Source organism: Ammospiza nelsoni, chromosome 6 (genome assembly GCF_027579445.1).
Source record: "Ammospiza nelsoni isolate bAmmNel1 chromosome 6, bAmmNel1.pri, whole genome shotgun sequence".
Lineage (NCBI taxonomy): Eukaryota > Metazoa > Chordata > Aves > Passeriformes > Passerellidae > Ammospiza > Ammospiza nelsoni.
In genome coordinates this window covers 24,254,338-24,281,422 of record NC_080638.1, presented here as the reverse complement: position 1 = coordinate 24,281,422, position 27,085 = coordinate 24,254,338, and the positions used below count along the sequence as shown (strand labels likewise).

General features: G+C 50.8%; 1 protein-coding gene across 1 annotated transcript in view; it reads left to right on the top strand.

Annotated features, from left to right (window-relative positions):
- The window catches only part of ALX4 (ALX homeobox 4), a 38,132-nt gene extending 16,950 nt beyond the window's left edge, over positions 1–21,182 (top strand). The window contains exons 2-4 of the mRNA XM_059475009.1: positions 11,307–11,617; positions 18,657–18,785; positions 20,859–21,182. Coding sequence (XP_059330992.1) covers positions 11,307–11,617; positions 18,657–18,785; positions 20,859–21,182 — 764 coding nt within the window. The remainder of the gene's footprint in view (positions 1–11,306; positions 11,618–18,656; positions 18,786–20,858) is intronic.
- The last annotated feature ends 5,903 nt before the right edge of the window (positions 21,183–27,085 follow it).

Here is a 27,085-nt window from a genome sequence, read left to right as displayed (position 1 = left end):
TTGACAAGCACAGTTTACCCTTTGAGCAATTAATGACTCCCCTTTCACAAGTAAGAGCACACTTTTGTGGATGTTTTCCTTGCTCAGTACTACTTAATGGGTTTTTTTTCCTTAATAACTGTCATTTGACCTGCATCTTGGGTTCAATCCCCATATGGGCCATTCACGTCAAACTTGGACTCAATGACCCTTGTGGGTCCCTTCTAACTCAGAATAATCTGAGAGTCTGTGAATGTTGCTATTTTCAGCTCAAAATTAAAAATGTAAGTTGCTGATTGTGAATACTATTTGTTGTTCATTTACTAGAGGAATCTTAGGCACATACATTTCATTTCCTCTTGGTGCCTCATTATCAATAAACCTTTGCCTCACTGCTTCTGTAAATGATTTCCATCCTTTTCCTTTGGGAACCATGTGTTTGGGCTCTTGCACAAGTGTCTCATGAGAGTAATTGGTCAAGTCATGGAGTATCAATTTTACTCCTTGATGAATTTTCAAAAGTTCATTAAAGGAGGATTATTGAACAATACATAAGTATTTTTTCGGATGAGGAAAGCATTGCACTTAAACCATGATGCAAGCAGGGTTTCCCAGAATTTTACCAAGTACAGTAGCTTGTGTCAACTATTGGAATAATTCAAAATAATGCACTTAGATTATCCTGACTCCCTAGTAAACATATACCTTCTCTCTTCTAGGTTATGAAGGATGTGGAGCTAGAGCCCCAGAGAAGTCCTAAGTTGGTATATATGTTTCAGAGCTTATGGCAAATGAGGAAGAGTTTCAGATACTTTTTCCTCACTCCTCACAGCCCCAGCAGAAAAAACAGTGACGTGCAAGAGCATAGCACTCATCACTAATGGTGGTCTCCCATCAGATGCTGCAGCGGTGTTGGCAGCTCATGGCAAACACCAGTGGTGGACACAGACCCAGAGCCTGACTGAGGCACGGGAGAATTGTTTGCTGCAGAGGCTGGAGGGAACCTACAGAGGCCAAGGGTTTATTAAACTTCAGTTTGACTGGAGTTGAAATATGTGCCTCTAGAGCAGGGCAGCAGAGGTTCACGGAGTCCTTGCTGCAGACATTTTATGACAGTCTTTGGGGATACATATAAGAAGACTAGGGCATTCTGAGTAATTTAAAAAAATATTTGTTTAGACTGTGTCAGGGTCAAGTGGAGTTTCCAAGCAAGCCAGTCTTAGATGGATTTTTCTGTCTTTGCCCTTTCTCCACAGCTATGGTGTAGACACATTGGGGTTCATGGCTAGGCCACACAGTGCAGCCATGTGTCCTCAATACCTCAAAACAACTCTCAAGCTCAGATAGACTTTGATGTCATTATGTACCCCCTGCACTGCACGTGGGCTCATGGAGACCAGGGATGAGAGTCCCTGGTACCAGTCATTGCTGCTGCCACCTTCACATCATGTCAGGAGTCTGGGCTTTCCCACCCCAGTTGGCATCAGCATCTCCTCTGCAGGAAACTCCTGTGAGGCTGCAGTACTGCCCCCACCTCATGGTGAGGATGTAAAGCTCAGGGGAAACAACTTGCTGCTCTCAGGTACTTTTTTGGATCGGTTATTGCGTCTTGCTGTTGGTTATTGTGTCTCGCTTCTTGGCTGGCAAGTTCCCAGTTTGACTGTGCTGCTTGTTACTTCACTTTGGGATTTTGCTGCCCTACTACTCTCTGCCAGTAAAAGCTGATGCCAGTCTGTTGCCCAGGCCCAGTGATGGTGAATTAGTGGGTTTGGTAGCCAGAAACCTCATTTCTTTCTGGAATGCTTCTAAAAGCGTAGTGCTCATAGGAATTTTCCCAGACCTGGCTAGCCTTGAGTTTTGCAATGTGCAGCTGGAATGGAATTAAATTATAGATGTTCTTCCAAGAACAGGCAGGTTTAGGGAGGGCTGAAAGTTTTTTTTTTTCCTTGTCTGGGCCTTTCTTTACTAATCAGCTGCATAAAGCTAAAGAACAACAGAACTGCTTTGCTAAGAAATCTTGCCCAAACTTTGTCTCAATGTTTAAACTCAACCCTTTCTGTGGTTCTGTGAGGTTCAGCCAACTTTGGTTGTTTTCTGCTTTTACTCCAGCTTTCTATCACTCCTGTTTTCCAGTTTCCAAGTGTAATTGGTAGCACTCAAATCCCCCTGAGTTGTATTGTACTTGGGTTCCAGTGGGGTTGCCACAGCACCTCATCCAGACTCAGCAGTCCCCAGGTCTTCTCCGTGGGGGCACCTGAGGGCCCAAACTGACAAGCACAAGGAGCACCATGGGAGCAGTGTTGGAGAGATTTCTTTGGGCTTGCCTGACTGCCCATCTGAAGTACATAACACTGGACTTTAGCACAAGGGTAGGCCAGGGACACACATGTGCTGCAGTGCCTTGCTGGACTAGGGCCACAGGCTGGCTGCTTCAGCCTGGCACAGCCTGCTGGACCCTGCCCTGGCCAGGATCCACAAGCCACTGAAGTTCATCTGCCATTAATCTGAACCAGGACTTCATAATGCAGGTCCAGCTGAGCTCCTGCCCAGCCCATTACAAAATGGCCCTGACCTCCCTCCCACTGCCCCTCTTCCCAGTCGGCAGTTTTCAGGTTACAGGTCTGGCCCTGCTACCAGCAGCACAGAACAGACCACTAGAAGTCACCTCTGGGAGGCAGCTAAACTTCAGCAATGCTTGGCTGTCTCTGCTGCAGAGAGGTTGCTTTAGCAAAGCAGACAGACAGAAGAATGCAGAGAGAGGCAGACAGACCAACCAACCCAATGACGAGAACAGCATCCAGGCAGGCACTGACCCACAGGATGGGGTGAATCACTCTGCAAGCTGGCAGCAGGGAATTAAACTGTGCCATAGCCAGACATCAGAGCAAGGATCATCTCCCTTCAGGCAGCTTTGTCTCCCCAGCCTTCCTCACCAGCAGGAAGTGGAATCCCCCACTCCCTCCTTGTCCAGATGGCTGATTTATACCTTCAGTCACAGGTGATGGCTGGTGGGGACTCACTTAGTGTCTTAGCATGGAAGGTTAGCATGGAAGGCAACACACACACTGAAGTTTGGAAGGCTGCATGACTGCCTCATACCTCCCTCTCACCCTGTCAGAGCAGAGGTCCTGCTCATCCAGCACACAGCCTGGGGTGGAAATGGTAGGGGAAATGTGGGGAAGAGAGAGGCACTGACTGGTTGTAGGGGAAACCTCTGGAGAAGATGACAGCTTGTGGAAAAGACCCCCCTTTTCTCTTGCAGTGCTCAGGGGAGGGATCTTTTCAGATCCTTGCAGTGGCCAAATGATGTGGGTAAGGTTAAGATGAATACATAAATCTGCATCTGATGGGAACTCTTATGCTCTTCCTTTCAGAGTGAGAGCTTAGCCCTAAGCCCTGCATTGACCTCAGCTGTTGCTCACAAGTGAACAGCACTCAGTGACTGCTGTCAGCCCCAGAGCTCCACAGTTTTACCTCTCTCTGCTGCAGGGACTGACTTCCCAGGGCCCTAGCACAGGGAGGGAGCTGAATCCCAGCTGCCTTAGATGCTACTGTCAAGCAGCTGGAGATAGCAGCCAAGCAGAGGAGCAGCAACCTTGCTGGATCTAGATTTTTCTAAAAGCAATACAACAGAGGGATAACTGAATGATCCCAAAGACCTGGTGGATTGGGCAGACATTGCTCCAGATGCTGAAAGCCAGTAAGGATGTCCCAGGAGGAGAACTCAGCTCAGATAGGAGCAGAACAGAGCTCCCACACTGGGACAGAGCATCAAGGTGTGCAAAACCCTACAGTGCCTGTCTGTGGAGAACATAGGTCTTCAGCAAACAGGACCTGTCTGTTCTGTATCTAGGTATGAGTCTATGACTGAGATGACACCATTTAATACTTTGTCCAATATTAGTGATGCTGATTTTTTTTTCTTAATGAAATCACATATTTCATCCATTCAGCACTGAGCTAAGTCTTCAGAGCAGTTAGGTGCTTACATCTGGTTCTGAGAAGCTTAGGAAAAACCAAAACCCTCAGGTGATCACTGTCATGGCAAGGCATGCAGGACTGCTTGGGAAGGAGGAGACTACTTATCCAAGAGGTATCAAAACCAGAGCCAAGATTAAACTGAAAGCCCTTTCAAGCCCCCTTCTCATAGTTGTCTTCCTTGTCCATCTTCCCTGGCTGGTACTCACTGGGGATATATCAGTTCAGAGGTTCTAGATGGCTTTGGGTTAACATGCACTGCTTTAGGCAGAGACCCAAGTAGGATGGAGCAGAAATCCACCATTTTTCCTAGCTATTTGTGACATGCCAGTGGGACATGTGGGAAATGAGACATTTTACAATGCATTAGCTGACCCATCTTGTCTGTCATACTTTCAAACTTTGCACATGGCCTGGCATGTTGCAAACCTGTAGCTGACCACCCCCATGCAATGGAGCAGCTTCATTTTCTCCCCGTGGAGGCAATGGCAGTACATTTTCTTGCTCTTTCCTTATATCATGTTCTGGGAGCCAGATAGTCAACTGCAATTGCAGCAGGTTGCTAGAAGCATTTTTGTGCCTTCAAAATTTGCTAGTCAGCACTTTCCTGCTTTTCAGATGGATGTGCCACATGAAAAAGGACTTGGGGAATGAGCTGTGCCTTTTTCTCTAGCCACAGCTTCTATGCATAGTTTTCAGAATTGATTTGTTTATGTAAAAGCCAGTTTTGTTAGCGTCCTTTAAAAAACATGAAAGAGGAGCAAGCAGAACATGTTGCATTTGTACAGACAATGCTGAGCTCTCCCCAAGTAGCCACAGGGTGTGTGAATCCAGCTAATCAGGCAATAAAGCAACACATGCCCTCAAAAACAGATGTTTGTATTGGGGAAAAAAAAAGCTAGCTCAGAATAAAAGTGAGAGGAACAGAAATTTTCCCAAGTAAATAGTGCATATTCCCAAGGCTTGCTGTGATGTAAACTTCTCAGCAGCACTAGAGCTAATGTTTATCAAGCTGTCTGTCCCCAAACTCATACAGTGATTTAATCCAGGAGAACTAGCCAGCCAGGAACAAGAGGACTTAAGTGCAGCCAGGGATGAGGTGAATTTGAGTCCCACAGAAACATCTCCCAGGCACACAGTGGAGGTAGAGCCAGAGACTCAAGTTATACACTGGCTTCAGGGCCACCAAAAATCCACCCATGGACTTACTGTGTGGGACCTTTGACACTGTCTCCAGATTGCTTTTCAGCAACAGAAGGAGGTTTTTAGACCTTTCTGCTCCAGGCCTTAGTATTGCTCCTGCTGTATGCTCTGATCAGTAAAATAAGTCTGTTCTCAAAGAGGAGAGTCCTAGGTGTGGTGAGGAGGAGCACAGTAGAGAGAAACACTCCTTCCCCCTTTCATTCTTTTACAAGTAGACTTTTCTGTGGGACTTCACTCTGCCTATAATTAGCTTCCCAAGGTGATCAGGTATTTCACAGCTGGTTTTAGTCTGTGAGTTCCACTGTGAGTAACCACTGAGTGTGTCCCGCCTTTGCTGCAGAGCCTCAGGAGGCTGCAGCAGCAGAGCAGCAGTGCCAGCAGCTTTGACAAGCTCAGCAGAGATGGACAGTGTCCATGCAGATGAGAACATTCATGCAGTGGTCTCCTGAGCACAAAGGGAAGTCAGTGAATGCTGTACCTTGAGCAGAGGAACAGCATAGACCATATTCAGCCTTCCTTCAGGTTCTGCAGAATCAGCCAAAGGAGGTCCAGCCTGGGAGGGATGGACAGGCCATATACTCATCCTTATCCAGAGCTGAAATGGACATGCTCCAACCAGCTTCTGCTTAGCAGCAAATGATAACTGCAGCTCCCAGAATGAAGTCAATGGTTTGTGTCCTATCTAGAATGATACCACCTGCATTTAAGAGATGGATGCTGCCCATTTTTACACTTCAGTTGGGCACAAGAGTGAAAGTATGATTAAGCATCTGATCATTGCAAATAAAATCAGTGAGGCCACATACAACTAAAAAAGTGTTAAAATCTTTTCTACATGTGCAGACTGCAAGACTACTGACTCCCTGAACAGGAATAAACCTAAATATTTGGGTCTTTATGTGTCTAAAATTCAGTAACTTTGATTTTTCCTATATAACTCAAAATGTGGATGTTTTTTAAATAATAGTCTTGTGCTGACTTCTAGACTTTAATGACAGATAGGAGGCAGAAGACTGCAACAGACAGCTTAAAAACAAGTATAATCATTTCAGCATGTGCTAAGGCAAGATCACAGGAGTTGGATAAGGTTCCTGTAGTTGGCCAAGTCCATGAGGTGTGCTGGCTGGATGTGGTGCAAATCTTCCTTGGTAAGAAGTGTAAATGCACTGCCTGAACCCTCTCTAGGCAAAATTTTAGCACTGGTATGTAAGCAAGAGTTGAGAGAATTACATTAAGAGCTTTTTTATTTTAAAGGGCCATTGCTATGAAGAGTCAGACCATGCCTGTGCAGGCAAGGAGAGGCACCCTGCAGTGGCCAGCACTGGAGGCCACGGAATTTGGGGGTGGGCAGGGGGGAACACCCCTGTGCCCACACTTGGACAGGAAGGCAGAAGGCTCCAATGTCATTTAGTGAGGGAGCAGAGGGGCAGCCTGGTGCAGCCCATCCTACCTGTGCTGTGCTCTTTGGCCACGGGTTATCCACAGGCAGACAATGTCTGTGAGCTGCCACAAGCCAGTAGGAGTTCCAGGCTGTTCTTGAAGCCTCCCAGGACAGGGATAGCATCAGCTCTTCACTGAGACTGTAATAACTTGGACAAGATATTGCCAGAGCAGTACATTAGCAGTGCCAAGACCCAGCAGGCTCTTTTACCTGCAGCCCAGGGGAAATTGCCCTGTGCTGGCTGTGTCCCTGCCCTGTGCTGGCCATGTTGCTCTCCAGCAGCCTTGTGGGCTGTGGAGCTGCCATCGCAAGATCTGTGTGAAGGAGCCTATCGGGCAGGAGCTGTGGCTTGCCATGCATTTGCTGTGCAAAGAAGATCTACCATTTCAAGTTGGACCCAAAGGTGTGTGTTGGAAATGTCCCAGTCTCCATCCCTGTGGATGCACCAAACTGACTTTGCTCTAAATTAAATTCCATGGATTAGACTGTACATAGCGAAGATTTTACTTCAGCACTGTCGGTTTCTAGGCTGTTTAGGTGGCCTGGAAAGGCCCAGGGATGGCCTTGAAGAGCCGACGCTTCAAAGGACGAGAAGAGACTTCTGATCTTTTCTCGGACTCAGTGTTTATTAATTGTTTATCTAAAAGATTTTCTTTCAGCCCAACAGAGGTCTGCACAGCAAGCCAGCCATGGGCACACTGCGAGCCCCCGGGGCGGTCACTTATCTTTATACCTGAAGTTACATATACAATATTTATAATTTTTCCCCAATACCTTCTACCCTTATTAACCGGTGCACTTCTAGTAATAACCAATCCCAAAGTGCCACCATCACCACAGAAGATGGAGGCCAAGAAGAAGAAGAAGAAGAAGAACAGGACATGCCCCAATTCCTCCATCTTACTTCTTTAGACCCCCCTGTACAGAAATCCTAAACCCTGTGTTTTACACTCTAATTAACTTATCCCTTCACCATTCACCCAGTGAAACCTTCCCAGTCCTCATACACGTGTCGTCTCCTGTGTCGGATCAAAGTCCTGCCACCAGACACTTCTGGCAACATTCCAGGACTCCCGAGCCCCCCAAGGGTGTTCTCGGCCACTCTGCACCTCCATCCTGAGGTGCTGAGATCCCACACAGCACCCTCTCAAAATAGGACACCTGAGGAACAAAACAGATGCAAGCTGTGAATCCAAACATTCTGACAGCAAGATAAAGATGACTGTTCCCTCCAGGAGTGTGTCCACAGAGCAGTGCAATGCCTTGCTGTCTCAGGGCCTTACCTCATGACCACAGGTGAACACGGTCTTGTGTCTCCTGCACCCTCTTTCTCCTCCATAGGGCTCCCAGGACAGATATGGTGAGATTTGAAAGGCATTATTCTGCATATCCCCTGCAGAAGTGGGAATGCAGGCATCCCTCCTGCCCAAAAGGAGCTGCAGGATGCTTGGGGCCCACATGCCCAGTTATCCTGGACTGTCCCGTGGCAGGTGACACAGGGTGACTCAGGGAAGATCTTGGGAGTTCTGATGGTCTAGCAGGCAGCCAAGGCACTGGGAGGGCAGGGTATAATTGTGGGAAGTCAGAAAATATCCTCCTTCTACTGCTATGAGGGCAAGGATGGATTGGCAAGCAGTGAAGGAGGCACCAAGCTCTGCTGTCGGGCTTGTAAGGGTGCAGTGGTCTCACATCAATTCCTTGTCATAGAGATCTCCACAATATGTAACTCAAGGTCTCTCTAGGTTTGATTAGAAACAGACACCCTAAATTTTGCACTGAAACTTTGAGGCCATCTCCAGTTACAGGAAGTCTGGGCATATCCATATGCAGATGTATGCAATTTGTTTCACTTCAGCAGTTAGTGTGACTGTTTAAGGTCAGGGAGCCTGCTTCTAGGGAATGAGAGTTGCTTCTTGGGATGCACACCATGCCCTCCCAGCACTGCCATCAGGCCCTCCATCCCAGAGTTTCTGCCCCTCCCATGGAAATTATTCGTCCCTACCAGGGCCCTCAGGGGCTGGAGGTGAGGAAGCCCATGTGTGCTGCAGTGCAGGAGCACTAGAGCAGCATGGCTGAGCTGCAAGGAGGGCTCTGGACTGGCAGAGCAGGCATGGGAACACCCCCTGTGTGTGCAGCAGGGACAGTCCTTGCTCCTTGGGGCTGATGGTTTGTGATGGAGATAACTTATCACTGCTGAAAATCCTGGGCCCAGCTCTCAGCTGCAGTTTGAGCTATGCTGTCAACAAAATTAGAACAGACAGAGAGTTTTCTCTGTGTGTGTTTGTGTTTGTGTGTGTTTGTGCAGGCCCCTCCCCAGCTAACTGAGCTCCTGAGGCAGAAAAAAACCAGCAGAGGATTTCCCAAGGATAGGCTTCAGGTCTTGTGTTTGCTGCTGCTGGAGCTGCAGGAGGCTTAGAGGTTAGGGATGCAGCCAGAGCAAAGCTGTGGGGGAAATGTACTGAGCTTCCTGACATCATAAATAATAAAAGAAAGAGAGAAGGGAGAAAAAAACCCCAAGCCAACCTCTTGGAATACTTTATTTATTACTCTGTCTCTACTGAGTCTCATAGGTGGTAGTCCATTGCTGCAGACTTTCTGGAACCATTTTATTTTCAATTGTAAAAATTATAAATATCATGTCTGTAGCTTATGATTTACCAAGGCTGTGGGGCAGGGCACTGTCCCAGTCTGTTTTGGACAGGTCTGTCCACCTGCATCCCCCAGGAGCAGTGGGAGAGGTCAGCCAGTTGGAGAAGGCAGGTTCTAAGAGGAGGCAGTGTGTCAGTCACTGGCCTAGACACTGGTCCTGGAACCCAGGGAGCATAAATTTTTACAAAATGTTCCCAAGGATCAAAGCAAAGAGCGCTGAGATAGACATCAAGCTTTGGTAGGCTTTGTAGGGAGCTCCTCAAAAGTCTGAAGGAACAATATTAGAGAAAGCAATACATCTGAAATCACAGTAGGGTGAAAGTGGCAGGTAGCTCCATTGCTTTCATCCAAGGTCTGCCTGCAAGCCCTCTGTACCACCTGGGCAATTTTCTTCCCAAATCCCTTTCACAGCTCATTCCCCCAGGCTAAACCTGGGCCACCCTTGCTCTCATGCCTGAGGGTGACAGCCACATTTCACCCTCCAGGTTTCATCCCAATCATCTCAGTGCAGCCTTTCAGCTGTGAGAGTGAGAGATGGAAAAGGACTTGTACACTGTGCACCTTCTCACAAAAATTCCATGGGCTTTTGGCTGTGACAGAGCTGTTCACAGAAGGGCTAAACTGTAAATATACACTGAATTAGCAAAAGGATTTTGTAACAAGAGATGAGTATTGCCAAAGACACAGGCAAAGATGCCTAAGCTGGCATTAATAACACTATCACATTGCCTGGGAAAAGCTCCCAGTGGGGACATCACTAAATAGTGGAACTGTTTCCCAGAAAGACTGATCCTGGCCTGGTAAGTTTTAAAAATAGACTAAAGGGAAATTTCAAAAAAATATGAGATGCTTGATGTGCTCTTGGCTTGGTAAGGAGAGCATAGAGGATAGAAAATACCACAGTATCACTTCCCACATATTTAGGAACTGAGTGTAGTGGCTCAAGGTTAAAACCTGCAGTAGGGCTACCATGCTTTTGCCCAAAGATCCCAGCCAGAAGTGTGGCCAGGTGTGACACTCAGCTGTGCACTATATGGCAGGTAGCCAGTTGCTCACACAGATCCCTCTTTTTCTGTCCTGGGTTCAGCCCACCATGCAGAGCAGTGGCATCAGATAAGGGAGAGCCATGGATCCCCTCCAGGGTCCTGCTGGCATAGCATCACTCTTGCTAATGAAGGGGACACCCTGTCACTGGTGGCAGGAGGTGTGCAGGAGAGGACACACACAGTGCCTGTGCCTGAGGGTGCATACACCTCATTTACAAAGCTCAAAGGTGGTTTTTAGAAAGAAACCTGTTCACTGGTTCAGGGCTTGAAACCTCTTCCTCCTGCCTGCCATACTGCTCTCATATGTCATGTCTCATTAATTAATTGTTGAGGGCAACCAGGTGGGAACAGTGCCCCAGACTGCTGTCACACTCCTCTCATTTCCCTCTGCCCTGCACACATTGGGGTGCTGTTTCTGCAGGTGTCTCAAACTGTGCTTTTCCCCTTTCACAACGTCTTTGCCAAAAGCAGTGCAAGTCCTGGCAGAAGGCTGTGGGGTTGACTGGGAGTGTCAGTCAGGAGCACCTCTGCTGACACACCAGCACTGCCAGAGGATGCAGGAGCAGGAAACAGACCCCACTGAGCACCTCATGTGGCTGCTCTGTACTCCTGTTTTTCTATGCTGTGTTATTCAGCAGGGGAGCAGAGATGGGCTGGTGGCAGGGGACCTGCATGGTGCAGGGAGCAGACAGGTGCCTCTCAGAGACCTTTCCTGTGGCCACAACCAAGGAATGTAGTGCTCCATGACATTCAACCCTGATGTGGGTGTTGAGAGATTGAAGGAAGATCTTGCTGGAGTGTGTGCACATGAGTGTGCAGGGCTCATCCTCCCACCTGGGTCTCTGAGAGGGAGCAGGAGCTGAGAGAGCTTGCCCAACCTCCTCTTGTCCATCTGTGCTGGGCAAAATAGGTCAAAATATTTACATGTGTTTTCTTTTCTCTCTCTCCCTGTCCCCTCCCCTTGGTCAAACCTGCCCTCCTCTTCCCTCCCCTGCCTCCCACTGAAACAGGTAAGGACAGAGCTTTGGGAGAGCCTGACTTGCAGCCGAGCTCCGACCCTTCAGCAATGGACAGCAGCTACCTCAGCGTGAAGGAGGCCGGGGTGAAAGTGCCCCAGGACAGGGCCAGTACAGACCTCCCCAGCCCCATGGACAAGGCTGACTCGGAGAGCAACAAGGGCAAGAAGCGGAGGAACCGCACCACCTTCACCAGCTACCAGCTGGAGGAGCTGGAGAAGGTCTTCCAGAAGACCCACTATCCCGATGTCTACGCCAGGGAGCAGCTAGCCATGAGGACAGACCTCACCGAGGCTCGTGTACAGGTATGGGGGAAATCCTGCCACTGGGTAAGGGGTGGATGAGCTCCAAAAACCCTCTGAGGTTCCCTTGCAGCCCCTCCATAAGCTGCAGGCAGCTGAGCCCTAATCAGAACCTGTGGCACAGGGAATGCACGAGGAGGTTCATCCACGTCTGACACTGGTGTCACCTCCTTTATTTGGTCTGGTGTCCCACAATCCAGTGTTCACAGAAACACCTCTTGCCCTTGAGCTAATGGGACAGCAGGTGGGTAAGCCTCAACACCACCCTGAACAAAGTTTGCACAAAACCTGCTCTCTTCACGAGGCTTGCAGGGGACACAGGTCCATTAGTCTGAGTCAGAGCAAGCTTTTCCATAGCATCGACTCTTTCTGGCAGATGGGGCTGCAGGGTGACTGGGAGTTCAGTGCCCAAGAACATGGTGATGCAAGAGAGGCAGCTCTTGGTGCTGCTTGGCAGGTGCTGAAACTGCATGAAAGCTGGAGATCTGGAGGCAAAAGATGCACCCACCACCTTAGGAGAAGCAGGAGAAACAAACAGCCGTGCTCTGTTGACAGCCTCAATCACCCCCACCCACACAGGTGCCAGCTCTCATGAATTAGGTCCCTTGAAATAACCTGGGGTCCAGCAGACCCAGAATGCACATCACAGGAGGGAATGATTCTCTGACTACCACTCTTTCCTGTGAGTCAAGGTTAAACAGGTTCTGTCAGGGCTCAGAAGCATCTGCAAAAAGGAGCACCCCTGCATGGGGCGGACATCCGCAGCTCACACCTTGGTGGTCAGCTCCTTCTCCAGCACAGCTAATCCTCTCACTTCCATCGGCAGGCATTTGTCAGCTCACCACCCCCAGAACCTGCTCTAGCATCAAGAATAATTGGCCCATGGAGACACCTGATTCTATCTTTTATACCAGGAATATTTCCAGCTCCCAGCCATCTTCTTTAAACTTTACAAGTAGCTGTTGCAATAAGGCCCACATCCATGCTTAAGTCCATTTTACTTTGTACATTCACTTCTGAATTCAACCAGAAGCAGAATTTTTCCTGTGTGCTTGCCTAAACTGGTATGCAGGGCTGGTGTGCTCTTCTTCCCCACAGCTGTTTCTCTTCAGGCTGGGCATGGCTGTGTTTCAGTAGGCAGCAGTGTGATTCCCATCGGTCCTGAGTGCAGCATGCTGAGCATCACAGGATGGGCAGAGCAAGGCAGTGCTACAAACACCAGCTCTTTACTTGTGCCAGTGCATGCAGCTCTTCATTTCCCAAGAACACACCACAAGTGCTAATGGGGTCTCCTGGGAGGCCAGCATAGCATCGGGTTACTGGCTGCACAGTGCATGACATTCCTTCAGCTCAGGAATGAGAATGAGGTGCTGGAGGGTGGCAAGCTCCTCCTGCTCACTTCTGAACCAGGGTTTGCAGCTACTGCCGTGTGTCCCAGGCAGTGTGAAGGGCTGTCCATCAGAGCCAGGGCAGGTGAGGCAGATGCAATCTACACATTCTTACATATAACCCTTCATTTTGGGGTTTTTCCCCACTTTACTACTGGATCACACTCCAGCTGAGGGCAGAAGAACTCCCTAGGTATCCAGGAGTATATTTGGCAAAGAGGAATTTCAACTTGCTCTGAGAAAAGCGTGCCACTAGCCTGTTGCCACAGGCAGCCAAGAACAGCCTCCCTGCCAGTACCACCTCTCACTTGGGATGGCGATGACAGGGCTCGTGTGACAGAGCTGCTGAAGGGCCTGTCTGAGTGGCCTGGCTGCTCATGCACTTACCCCATGGTGAAAGGGGTAAGCACTTGCATTTCAGTCATTCCCTGGCTCTGCCAGGAAGGACCTGGTGACCTGGGCCATGGGCTGGCACCAGGCCACCACCTCGTGATGCAGGCCTGCTGTGCTGTCAGCAGCAGAGCACACTGCTATCATTGGAGAGCAAGGAGCAGCAGCCTTGTGCCCAGAGCAGCAGGTGCTAGGTACTCAGACACCCTCCATGGCACAGGGAAAGGCCCTGGCTGCTGGGGGTGCTGGGCGTGTTCAGGCACACATCTGCTGCAGCCTCATGGGCTTTGGGGGAAGCTCAGAAGCCCCTCTGCCAAGGAAGATATGTCCATCTAAGGGATAATCCTGCCCTGGAATGATTTTTTGGAGGTCAGCTTCAGCTGCCTGCGAAGCTGAACTAAGCAAACCAAGATGGCAGAAAGGTGAGGCACAGGTTTAAGGTGTGATGCTCCCTCTCACAGCTTTTGGCTGGAGGTCATCCCCTCTGGCAGGCTTGGCTTCCTGGCGAGCATAACCAGCTGCACTGCAGGCAGGACCAGATGCAGAGCCCAGGCACGCTCTGATTTTTCCATCCTTTTGCCAGGCTCATGCTTATTAGTGAAGTAGCTGCCAGAGATTTTGGTGTCTGGAGAAGAGCCCATGCCAGCAGCATACATGAGGTGGACCATACTGTCTGTGAAGCAGTGGCATTCCATGGCCAGGCCCCTCTCCTGTTCCATCTCTTTGCCTGCCTCAGTTTCCAGCCATCTGTACTGGTGTCTGACAATGTCAAAGACAATTCCCCTTGTGATGCAATGCAAATTTTCCTGCCTACTCCCCACAACCTTGCCCCTTGTTTCCATGTACTATTAAGATACTGCACATCCCTGTTTTCCAGAGTGGGAGCCATGCATAAGCTCTGTGCAGAGGCACAGCCAGGAAGAGGTTGCTATGGCTCAGCCACAAACCTGCAAGGGTGCACAGGGGGTCTGTGCTCATGTAGGTCCTACACATCATGTATATCCCATTCCTTTCTTCTCCTCTTCCATGTCTGGGGCTGCAGAGCCCCACAGAGAGCTTCTGCTTGGTACCAGCAACTGCTTGAGGCTCTTTCAGCTCATCCAGGTCTGCAGCAGATGTCTGAGGCAGTGGCACTAGAAAAACAAGGTAGACACGTGTATTCACACATTATTCCTTTCCTTTGCACAGAAACACACACAGGCATGTCCCATGTCCCAGCCTGGCCCTGGCTGCTTATCTCTCTTGGGTTATCAGTATCTGCCTCCTGGACTGCTCTCTGGGAGAGGAGAAGGGGATGGGACTGGAAGGAGGCTTCACAGCCAGGGAATATAACCCCTCAGCCAGCCCCCCTCAGAGGCAGCTTTATGATTGCTGGGACCATTAATGAAATGTTTTTGGCGGTGACCCTGTGATGCGGCGGGGGCTTGAAAGTGAGAGGGAAATGTCAAACTCCGCTGCAGCAAAATCACCGCCTTGGAAAAAAAAGAAGAGAAAGAAAGCAAAGCAAAGCAAGAAGTAATATATCTTGATCCCTTTTCCCCCATAAAACCCTGGGAGGCTGGTGGAAGGAGCGGAAAGACTGAGCTAAGCCTGCAGGAAATTAAACATGAAATGAAAACAAGCTCGAGTTATTCAATTCTCTCATCCCAGGCTCCAATTTCCCATTCCAGGCCACTGATAAAATGGTGTCCAGTTTCAGCACTCAAGGATGAATTCTGGCTCTGTTCTTGCAGTCTGAAAAGCAAAGGGCTGGTGTCCATCTCCAGCAAGAGGAGACACAGCCTGGCCTTTCACAGAGGGATGGGGTCCTGAACACAGACAGATGGAGGCTGAGCAGAGAGAGGAGGGTAGCAGGGTGAGAGGACAGGAATGGGGAGAATGGATGCTGTGGGGCTGCCAGAAGAGAGTAAAAGCACAAGAGACTTGAACGTGGCGGGCAGCTCTTACCTGCACCAGAGCAGTGATGCAGTGAGGGGTGCTGAGCACAGGGCATGAGCACAACCCCACAGCTGCCACCAGTCCATCACCACATGTGCAGAGGGCAGCCTCACCCACCGCTGCCATGGTGGGGGTAGGAGAGAGGGGAAAACACCTTTAACTTGGAGGAAGGACAAATCAGTGATGCAGCCCCAGATATCCAGACATGGTCAGTGGCCTGGGTTAAGTCCCAGCTGAGCCCATCCCCCTGTGCCCAGTGCAGGGCACACGGGGCTTGTTGGCAGGGGCAGACTGGCAGTGCCCACTGGGTGTGAGGGTAGAGGCAGCAAGAGAGTGAGAGGGAGCCTCCTTGCTTTGTCTCAGGCCACTTCTGGCCTCTCCACCCCCAGCAGCACGTCAGCTGTGTATGCATATGGATTTAGGTACCACATATAGCTGAATGTTTATGGAGATATGAAACATTCTCTGTTCTGTAGATTTTTACAGGGCTGATTTGGTACATCAGGGCTTATCAAAGCATTGTCTGCAGGAGTCAGATACATGCCATTACCATACACTCCTGCTGTAATTGCTTACACTGAGATTCAGTCCACAATGACTGCTGGCCCCTGCACAGCAGAAGTAGCCCATCCTGACTCCAGAGAACATACTGCACTAGCCACTGCAACCTCTGCTGCCACATTCCCATCCCACAACAGCCGCTCTTGACAAGGAGTGACAGGCAATGAAAGGAAAATGAACTTCTGTTTGGGTTTAGATTTGCTTTTTAAAAGCAGGTGTCTTCTAAGACTGTGGAAATACTGAGGATTAGTTGAGGTTTTTTGCTGACATTTTCACATTATACATTGCCATGCCTGTCTTGTTTTCCCCGGAGCACTGTGGAGGTCTGGAGAAACCCAACTGCAAGACACCAAGAAGCCTATAAGGACTTGGACCAGAGGAGAAAGGAAAGCTTTAAAAAGCTGTCGAAACCTTGCCACAAGTGCTTCAGAGCTCACTGTCAGCTCTCAGAGTGTCTCTGGTGCCTGTGACACCAACACTTGGACTGAAGACACTCTTCTTCAGCCTAATGCAATGACTTGTCACATCGTCCCAGCCCACCAGCCACGTGGCAATTTGGGAGCTGCCTGTTTAAATCACTTTGCTCTGTTCAATCCAATGCATAAATGCTTTAGAGCAGGGGCTGAGACCTCACTCTGCTCTGTCAAGGCAGCTGTTGTGCTGTCCTGGGAAGAAGAGGGCACAGACCCTGCACTGCTGTGTTCGAAGGTCCCACTGCAGAGCCACTCACTGCCGTGGGGGCCGGAGCTGGGCCGCCCTGCTCCCAGGTGGGATGCTCAGGCGGGCAAGGCAGCCGGGGCCTTCCCCACACAGGGAGGGGCTGCGTATGCCTGGCACATGTTCATCCCTGCCCTGCACAGGCAGCCCTCTGCTCCCTACCTGTTCTGCACCCCTCTGTGCACAGCGGGGCCTCCTCTGCCTGAGGAGGAACCAGGTCACCACCGCTAACTTTGAATCTGCAGATCAAAGCGGCGTGATCCAGGCCAGCCCTGGGACTGGCCTGCAGCTGGGCTGCAGTGGCTGTGCCAAGAAGAGGTAGAAGAAAAACAGACAGATGCCTGAGGCATCAAACCTGCTCCAGTAGGACGCTCTGCATGTGCAGCGTGTTTGCAGCTGGGATAACGTTAGGATGCTTCTCCCAATGCTTTTTGCACCTACTGAAAACACTCACAGGGTTTTTGGTTTGGGATAGGGGGTTGATAGCAGGTCGCTGCTTTGGCCAGCCTGTGGATGGCCCATGCCAGTGGCATTGCCATGGCCATGGGGCCAGGCACTAAACCCTGTGCTATCCACAGCCCACATGACGAGCACGTGCCTGGCAGCTGCACTGCTCCCTGCCCAAAGCAGACCACAGTGCATGGCCAGACCCTCAGCTGCCTACTCATACCACAGGCCTGGCAGAAAGAGACCAGCACCAGGCTGTCTGTGTGGTGGGAGGCAGAAACTGAAGCAGGTGAGCCTGAAACAAGTCTTCCAGCACAAGCAGGAAGGTCAGCTCAGACCAGAAACCCAAACCCCTTAACCCTCCCAGCAGCAGCTTCTGGCTGCACTGACTCAGGCTGAAGGTGCCACAGCACTCCTGCCCCTGCAAAAATTGTCCTGCCATCCTACCTTGTGCCAAGCACCTGGCTTGTGCTGCTGTCCTGTGAAGACATGAGCTTCCTACCTGGTGTCTGCTTTGCCCAGGTGCCTGGCAAGCAGCAAAGCTGCCCCACGGCCAGGCGTGGGAAGGGCCAAGCTGCTTGTCAGCAATACCCCCTCTGGCCCCCTGCAGCAAGTCACCGTGTAAAACTCGAAGCAGAGCTGAGAGGCTCTAGGAGTGCTCCTTTCATGCACTGGTGTGACCTGCACAACCCAGCCCCCAGTGATCGCCCTCATCTCTCAGTGCCTTCAAAGCAGCTCTTGATTGATGTGTTTCCCTGACTCACGGAGCTTCAAGAGGCTTTGAAGACACTGGGCCAGGCTGTGATCTCTCTGAGGCTGATGCAAATCAGGAGCAATGGTGCTGACAACAGTGCAATAATCCACCCTGATGTCAAGCCAGTAAAAATAAGAGAAGAAACAGAGGTTTGGTCTTTGCCTTGAAGGGATCTGAGCAGCACTGTGAAGTAAAGAGTAGCAAACCCTGCAAAGAAAACTCAGTGTAAACCAAAGGATGTTATAGAAGGACACCTGTCCTTTCCTGCAGCTAAGGAGGGAAGGGGTGTTCAGCTTTGTATTTTTTGCTGCGGTTAAGAAAAATGAGGGAGCTGGTGAGAAATGCAAGCTGCAGTCAATGGCATCATCATAGCTAGGATTAGTCCTGGGGAAAGCCCCGCCACTGCTGTTTTCAGCCTGGCAGCAGCAGCACACATGGATGTATTCACATGTCTCTGAGACTGGCTGACAGCAGGAGAGCTGCAGGCAGAGCCTGGGTAACACAGATTTAGGGGTGAGAGGAAGAAGGGCTATTCCAGGGCAAATCAGGCTGTGGGAGGCAAGAGCTTGATATGTCCCCAGAGGGGCTGTGCACCAGAAGATGGACATCCCCGTTTGCATGGAGTGTTCTCTTTCTAGGAGCACAGGCTAGCCCCAGACCTTCAGGAGAGCAGGGAAGGACTGTCTCTCCCCTGCAGAGCATGTGTGTGGAGCGATGCCCTTCTCTGTGCCATACAAAACCACCCGCCTGGTGAGGCCCTGCCCTCTGGTGGGCTCTTCAGGGCTGCCGGGCTAACGGCCCCTGCCGGGCTGCCCTTGCTCACAGCCCTGCTGTCGCCTCTCCCCAGGTGTGGTTTCAGAACCGGCGAGCCAAATGGCGCAAGCGGGAGCGGTTCGGTCAGATGCAGCAGGTCCGGACCCACTTCTCCACCGCCTACGAGCTGCCTCTGCTCACCCGTGCTGAGAACTACGCCCAGGTGAGTGCATTCCCCTGCCTGGGCACTGTGCTTGCTGGACACGCTGCCTCTGCTCCCAGTGCTCCCCAAGCCAGGCTTCACTTCTCAGGCACATCTGCCTGCCCTTAGGCAAGGCTGCAGGGAGCGGGGCTATACTGCCAGGCTGTACTGAAGGGCTGGCAATTTTTTAGTCAGGTGCTCTGCCTGGCTCCCTCATGCCCTGGCCCAGAGCAGTCATCTTTAAAGCAAGTACCAAGCCCAGCACTGTGTGATACAGAGCAGCACCCTTGGGCACAGGTCACCCCGTTCAGCACATCCTATCACATGTGCTGCTGCCCACTAACTTTCCACTGGTTTGAAAGAGATCCAAAAGACTATTTCATGCCCAAAGAATAGCAGATCCCAGGGATGCTTCCTGCTACCATGTCTGATTTTCATGCCCCTTGGACATGGTGGTTGGATAAAAGGATTTTTCCCCTGGCAAATTCCCACAGCAGTGTCCCAGTGATGGGCTGTGGTACGCACAGCACACTTGGTGACATCTGGGGATGCTTCCCAAGGGAGTTGTAGATTTATGCTCCAAAGGAAGAAGGGAGGGGGCAGCCATGCTGGGGTACCTGAGGCTGCTTCTGAGTCCTATTGAAACCGTTCCTGCCCTGACCCTGGAAGCAAGTCATGGGGTTGCCTCACCTCTGTAGCTTCCTGTCTTGGAAAACCTGTCAGCACAATTAGCCTCTGAAAGACTGGGCCAGCCCAGTTTCAAAACGCTCCAGATGATGCCAGGCAGACTGGGGTTTGCTAGCTCCAGGGCTAGGGTGTGCCTCAGAAAGCACTCCCGCCTTCCTCCACTCCTCTTCCCACCACCCAGAATTTGCTCAAGGGTGCAATTCTGCAGACATGATGCTCTGAACCTGACTGTCCTCACAGATTTGCTGGAAGCCCTCTCTCCCTGACACCCTGTCTGTCAGCTGCCTCCCCAGCCAGTGCTGTACCAATGCTACCCTGCAGCCAAGCCGGGAGTGTTTGACCTCTCTCCCGCTTGGCATCTCCCATAAACTGAACAAGAAACCCTTTTGAAACAGCTGAGATGCCAAAGCAGCTTTTCAAGCAGAGAACACTCTCAGCAGCCTTTTTAGCATGTCCTTCTCTTGCCTTTGTGACTTACACTGCTCTCTCCCTCCATACACTGCCCTCCTCTCCCAGCACAAGAGATCAAAAATTTGAAAAGCAATTTGCAGGAGGTAAGAGATCAGAGAGGGCCCAAGGGCAAGCAGTGGAAAGAGGCAGTGGGATGAAGGGCCCTTAGCTCTCTTGCTCCAGCCAGCTGCTCACCTCCTCCCTGCTTTCATCCTGCATGCCCATGTGCCCCCTGCTGCAGCACATTTATTTCCACTACCAAATACTGAGCCCTCCTCTCTTCTGCAATATCATTTTTATGAGTGACCCTGCAGGATCCTAGATGGTCTCTTGAGGTGGCCCTGCAGGGTTGTGCTCTGCAGCAGGGTGGGTGATGCTGCCTGGATGGGCCCTGTTGGGGGAGAGGGGCAATGAAGCTGCCTGTGCTGGGGGCTCAGCTCCGACAGGCATGTCTGTGTGGTACAAAATAGCCCTTGCCTAGGCAAAGCTGCCCCGAGCTGGAGAAGGACGGTGGATGAGCAGCCTCACAGCACTGCTTTCTGCCTAATCCCTCTGTAATGAGTAGGACCACAGAAACACCATGGATGACACAAATTTTCCTGTGCTGAGAAAAGTGCTCATGGGACAAAAAAAGTAAGAGCAGTGTCTGGGAGAGGAATAAATGCAGATGCTATGGCAGAGAAGGAGCAGAATCCTGCTCCCTGTGAGTAACCCTGCTGCACTCCTTGCCCCTGTCCAGGCTGCATACAGGTTTTGGAGTGGATTTGCTGGCTGCAGGAGCACTGAGGGTGCTGCAGCTGGCAGGGCCCAGCAGACAGGACTGCATGTCCATCTCACTGGCTGCCCCTCCACTAGGCTGCCCTGCCAGGCCGGGGCTGCACACAGTCCATTCCCTCAGGCCAGCTGCCCAAAATATCCTCCTTGGGGCAGCCTTGATGCTTCTTTTCCCATCCCCAGATCCAGAACCCCTCTTGGATCGGCAACAATGGAGCAGCGTCCCCTGTGCCTGCCTGCGTGGTCCCCTGCGAGACGGTGCCCTCGTGCATGTCCCCCCATGCTCACCCCCACGCGGCCGGCGGCGTCTCCGAGTTCCTTGGGGTCTCCGGGCCCGGCAGCCACGTGGGACAGACTCACATGGGCGGCCTCTTCGGCACAGCCGGGATGAGCCCCAGCCTCAATGGCTACGAGCTGAACAGCGAGCCGGACCGCAAGACCTCCAGCATCGCTGCCCTGAGGATGAAAGCAAAGGAGCACAGCGCCGCGATCTCCTGGGCGACATGACAGGGCTGCGGCCCATGCGCGCCAGACACGGAGAGAGCACGTGGGGACAGCCCAGTCAATCCATCCGCTTGGACTCCAGACAGCAGTTGCCTCCTCGGGGATCTGAATGCAGCACTTTTAGCTACCCTAGGCATATAAAGTACATATGTTAATGTAAGTGGAGTGTTTCCAGCATGAACGTGGCAGCTCCCGGCTTCCTGGGATCAGGCAGGGAGAGGGAGGCTGTGGAGCAGCACCTCTTCCATCAAGATCTGGGATAGGATGCATCCTTTCTCGCTGCCACCTCCCCAACAACCTGGGCATTTTTTCTTCCCACTGTTTTTATCTGACACTAGACATGCCTTTCCAAAGAGCAAGAGCCCACTGGCCTTTCAGCAGCTTCTCCCATCCCACCACTCACCAACACACACTCACACACACACTCTCACATATTCTGCCCTGGGCAAGGGACTGCATGGGGACTCTAGCACCAGCAAAGAGACTCTCTCACATTGCCAACATCATTTTAGTGGGAGCTACGACTTCCCACAGCCGAGTGGGGAACAGGGCTGGGAAGATAACCAAAGCCAGAAAAAGCCATCTCCTTCTTCCCCGCTCCCACTCCATCTTGTACTCTGAGATGAAGCAGAATTGTAGAGGCCTGTGAAGGGGATGCCCCTCTACCCACCATAGCATGGTGTTATCACGCTGAGAGTCTTTGCCAGCCCTCTGGTGACCCAGATGGAGGTACACCCCAGCAAACAAAAGCTTTGCAGCATGGCTCAATGCCCCTGGGCTTTGCTTTCCCTAATTGTGCTCTCTGTTGAGCCTCACAAGTATGGTGGTACAGGAAAAGATTCCCTCTGTCTTTCACTGGGTTGGGAATTATTAACTTCAGTTTAGAGACAGCAGCTCTGGCAGGGAAGCACAACTGCTCTGTAAATCTGCAAGTCCCCAGAAAGACTGCTCTAAGAAAGAGCTCAAGCACTAGCACACCACCACAGTGGCACAAGGCCACCAAATTCCTCATACACCTCATGCTGGGGTCAGACATGTGCAATGACAGGCCCTCCCTCAGCCCTCCACCCCAGTGCCCTGGGGCACACAATGGCTGCGGGCATCTCTGCACCAGGGACAGCAAAGGAACAGGCTGGGAAGGGGCTCAAGGGAGAACAAAATGATCCTGCCCCATCTCCAGCCACCTCAGATCCTCTTCATTTGCAGAGGAAGTAGAAGAGACCAGAGCTTCTCTGGTTTGTGTGAACCAGCATGCCTCTCTGCCTTTCCGTCCCAGTGCTCTTACCTGCACAGAGCTGTTCAGTAAGATCTCCTTTGCAAGGCTAAATGTTTTACAAGTTTTTCAGTGATCATAATGCATAATAATTTTGGAACATCCTTTTACCCCACTGAAATACCGCCAAGGAGAAGCTGAAAGTCAGCTGAGCACTACCAGCCATACAGTGTGTGGCTTTGCAAGCTGGGCTTGAGCTGGGGTAGCCATCTCCAAGATTTACAAGGAAATTATAGGATACTACTCCCAGAAAAACTGGTGTGTCACCCTTCCCTCTTTCCTCTGCTCAGTGTTAGGGGATCTTGTCATGTAAGGTCCAGGAATATCTAGTGGTCTTGGGAAAAGTTCCAAATAAGCTACAACCAAATGTCCAGCTTCAGGTTAATGAGCCATACAAGTGCCTAGACCGTCAATACACTACCTTAATGATACCCTATTGCTGGGTGAAAAGTAATATATTTACTGGAATTAGAAAACACCAGTAGTACTGTTTCTTTTCTCTCCTCAGAAATGCTAAGACATGCATTCCCTGCTATGCACAGGGAGCCAGCATGCATTTCACCACATCATCTGCGTAACCAGGGCCTCTCCCATCACAAGCAGCCAGGATTTACATGTCAGCCTAAACATTCAGCTGAGACCTCAGGCATGGTGGCTTAGATGCTGAAAGTGCTGCTGATCACCAAACCAGGCAGTATCATGCTGACCAGTTGCAGGTGTGTACATCCCCACTGAGTACCCCAGAAGCCACTGAGCTTCACAGCTACCCAGGGACTGGTGACAGGAGCAATTTGTCCAGATTTGTGCAGGCAGCTGAGCACAGTGTTGAGCTTTTTCCCAGGTACACTGGGGATCTTGATGCTTCCTAATGTCAGCAGGCAATCAGTGGAGGGCTGCTGCCTGAACAGTCCAGTACCACTGCTGACAAAGCAAATCAGCAACAAGCAGAGCTAAGGAGAGGGCAGTGGGGCAGGCAGGCATATGGGGACAGGTCTCACTTAGCCTGCAAGCTCTGAAGGCAGCTCCAGTGGAGGGCTGTATCTATTCAAGAGCTTAGCTACATTCCCTACTGAAGTTAAAAGGTAGCTTTTCCTCACGGACTTCCACGGGGCCAGTATTTCATCTGAGCTGTTTAACAGCCCAGAGGATTAAGTGCTGTATCCCTGTCTTGCTAGAGAGAGAGAGAGGACAGTCTCCTGGCAGCAGACTTGGCATTTAGAGAAGCTTGGCCCCCACTTTCTCTCACCTTAAAATTCATGTGGAAAGCACATGTTGGACTCAGTCTAATTTAAACACCACTGTGTGTGCCCAGCCCTCAGCCCGCCTGCAAACACCATGAGGCAAGGGGAATGTTGTTCCCTGGACCCCCTTGTGCAGGACTCCCCTCCCACCTCCAGCTGCAGGCAGCCCCACTGCTCATCAGGCTCTGCCTCACCTCCCCGGGTGCTGCTGCCATTCAGGCACAGTCCCTTGCACCCACACTTCTGGATAATGCTGGAAGGGGTGTCCCTCCCAAACCTTCAAAAGCAGTTGTTCTGGTAGTTTTTAAGCTACATGCATCTGTACTTAAAACACATTTTTAAAATTAATTTAAAAGGGTTTTAAAACTAGCTGTTAAATTAACATGAAAAACTGTATAAATATATATATATATATATATATACACTTATATATATGTATATATATATGTGTGTGTGTGTATCTTAACCTAGCCAGCCTACAGCTACTGCATTTCTTAAAGGTCACAGGGTCAGTGCTGTTCTTGCAATCCCACGTTACCATGATGATACCTTTTTTAATTATTATTATTGTTGTTATTTTAATACTTTTCAATTCTATTTATGACTTTCTTCTCTATTTATTTCTTATTTAGTATTTTACTCCTGTCTATACATTGAATCACAATTCCCTGGCTTGGACTTGCCTTCAAAGCTGCAAGCTTTATCCCCATCCACCACCAAAATGTCTCACAAGCGTCAGCTGTCCCAACACCTGCCATGCCCATGGTGGCATCCTCTGTGGGTGCAGCCCACAGAGCTCACCCACATGCTCCCTCCAGCCTCATGGAGGGAGGAAAAAAACATTTCTCCCAAGCAGTCCTGGCCCTGGCTATGCAGCAGGTATCCTACAAGGTGGCTGCCTTATGTTGCCCATGGCTGGGAACCCCAGAGCTGTCCCACAGCTTTGAGACCAGGAAGATGCAAATAGCAAGAGCAGCATGGGTTCCTGGCACTGGCTTAAAAGTGGTTGGGTACCACTCGCTGCCAAGCACTCAGAGGCACTTCTTGCCTACAAGCAGTAGTTAGTGCTTTGGTAGCAATTGAAACCAGTGGGGAACTAGGCTTGGGCTTGCTGGGCCCTGCGGGGTCCAGACTCTTAGGGCTGCTGTGCCTCAACAAGCTCCTGGAGAAGGGCCAGGTCAGCCCCCTGGCACGTCACCTACTGCCAGCAGTGCCACCTACCTGCACTCCCAGCAGGCTCTCCAGCCAGGCTCCAGTTGCCCCCTCCAGAATATGCCACCCAGTTCAGGTCCCACTGCCCCAGCCCCTACCTGGGTAGAGCCTACAGGGAGGAAGACCAAGCAAAATAAAAAGAGAACCACCCTCCCTGTCCTCTAAAGGCCGTGGCAGGGTGTGACCAAGCGTCTGTCCCTGCCAGAATGCACATCCCTGCCGGGTGACACGTCCTTGCTGGACCACACCTGGCCTGAGCCATGGCATGGGTAGGGTGTTAGGGAAAGGCCACACGCAGTGACAAGGCGTCACATGTGAGGTCTCAGAGCTGCAGCACCCATGGCTTCACCTGCCCCATCAGCCCCATCAGCCAAGGGGATGCATCACCAGCCTGGCCCAGGAGTACCCCGTGTGCTGCCCAGCAGGGCTGCCTGCTGCTTTCCTCCTGCACTGGAGGTGTTTTGGGGTGGAAAGCGTGTTCCCCCGATTCCCAGAGTACACTCAGACCGGGCAGCACATTGTAAAACACTCTCCAAACAAACTAAGGCAAAAAGGTAGTTTCTTGGGAAAGGATTGAAAAATAATCAAGTAGAGGCAGAGCCCTGTGTTTATTTTGCTGCTCTGACTGACACAGCAAAAAGCAAACAGACCGAGGGAGAAATTAAACCCAAATGGGAAGGGGGTGGAATCGGATGGAAAGTCATTCAGCCCTTTGCAGCTTCCCGAAGGGAGCTGGGAGGAGGCGAGGGAGCAGCCTTACACCCCCTTAACTCTTTGCTGGTAACATGGTTCTCCACTCCCCCCACATAGCTAGGTAGGTAGGTAGAGCTAGGACTTTTATACTACTGATTTTGAAGGACAGTTTTCAATGTATGATAATATATTGGTTTAGGTGTGCAGTGCTTGAAAGACAGACTGGGAGAAAGAAAGAAAACAAACCTCAATCAATATTATTGGTTTTTTGTTGTAAAATATTGTAACCTTGTATAAATGCTACCTTTTTTTTTTTCTTCTCTTTAGCTTAACGGCCTGGGGTAGAACATATAAAAAAATAAAAAAGTTTTTAAAATGTTCAGGAAAAAAAAGAATAAAAAAATCATTTAAAATGTTGCCACATGAGGTTTGTGCCATGCAATGTTATTGCCTATGCAACCATGTATTACCAGTTCATTACAGTGGAATATTAAAAAAGAACAAACAGTCTTGCAGCTTGATTATTTTTAACTTTTTTTGAAGTAAATTATTGCACTTGCAGCTATTTTTTTTTTTTTTTTTGGAGGTGAAGGGCTGGAATTTCCAGTCACCAGTTTTATTTTTCCAGGTTTTGAAAGGAGTGAGAAGGTCCCTGCTTCCCAGCCACCATGGCCAAGGGGGCACAAACACTGTTGTAGTTTTGGTTTGCAATAAACTCCTTCTCTTCTCTCCTCTCAACTGCAATCTGGCTGGTTTGTTCCTGACTCATGACAGATGAAATGTGATCAGAGGGGCCTCCAAAATCTCACGTTAATTGAAGCTGGCAAAAAATACTAACAGTGCCCTTTTGAACTGCTGACGCAGTCCAGAATGGATTAGCCGGGGGTAGATTAACAACAGGTGGCAGCTCACGGGCTGCCGCCTCTGCCGTACAAAGCGCTGGGCAGGAGCCAGCGGGCGGGCCCGGAGTGCCCTGCGGCCGCTCCCGCCTCACCGGGCCCCGCCGCCGGCGGCAGCGCTTCGGCACCGCTCGGCACCCTGGCCACGGGCTGGAGAGCAGGATGGTCCCCTTGGCTTACTGCTCCGCACTTGCTGCTTCAGCAGAACTTAAGCCTCACAGAGCTCCTGCAGGTCTCCCAGCCCTGCTCAAGCAGTCCTTAATGAGGCAGTCGGTAATCCCAGCTGACCCAGGGAGAAGCTGACTTGGCAGCAAGAGGCTGCAGAACTGGGGACCCTCAGGTCCCCATGTTGTGGCACCACCCCTTTTACACAGCACAGTCATGCTAGGGGTACCAACCACAAGGTCTCTTGAAGCCCTGGGGCTGGCGGTGTTTCCCATATTCCCACAGGCCATCACACTCCCTCTCATCTCCACCTTAGCAGAGGCATCCAAGCCTCACTCACCCTCTTCTCGAACTCTGTGGGTCTGTAGGGTTTCCCAGAGGTGCCTGCCTGCAGCCAGAAGCTGCTCAGTGGGCTGGGGGGCA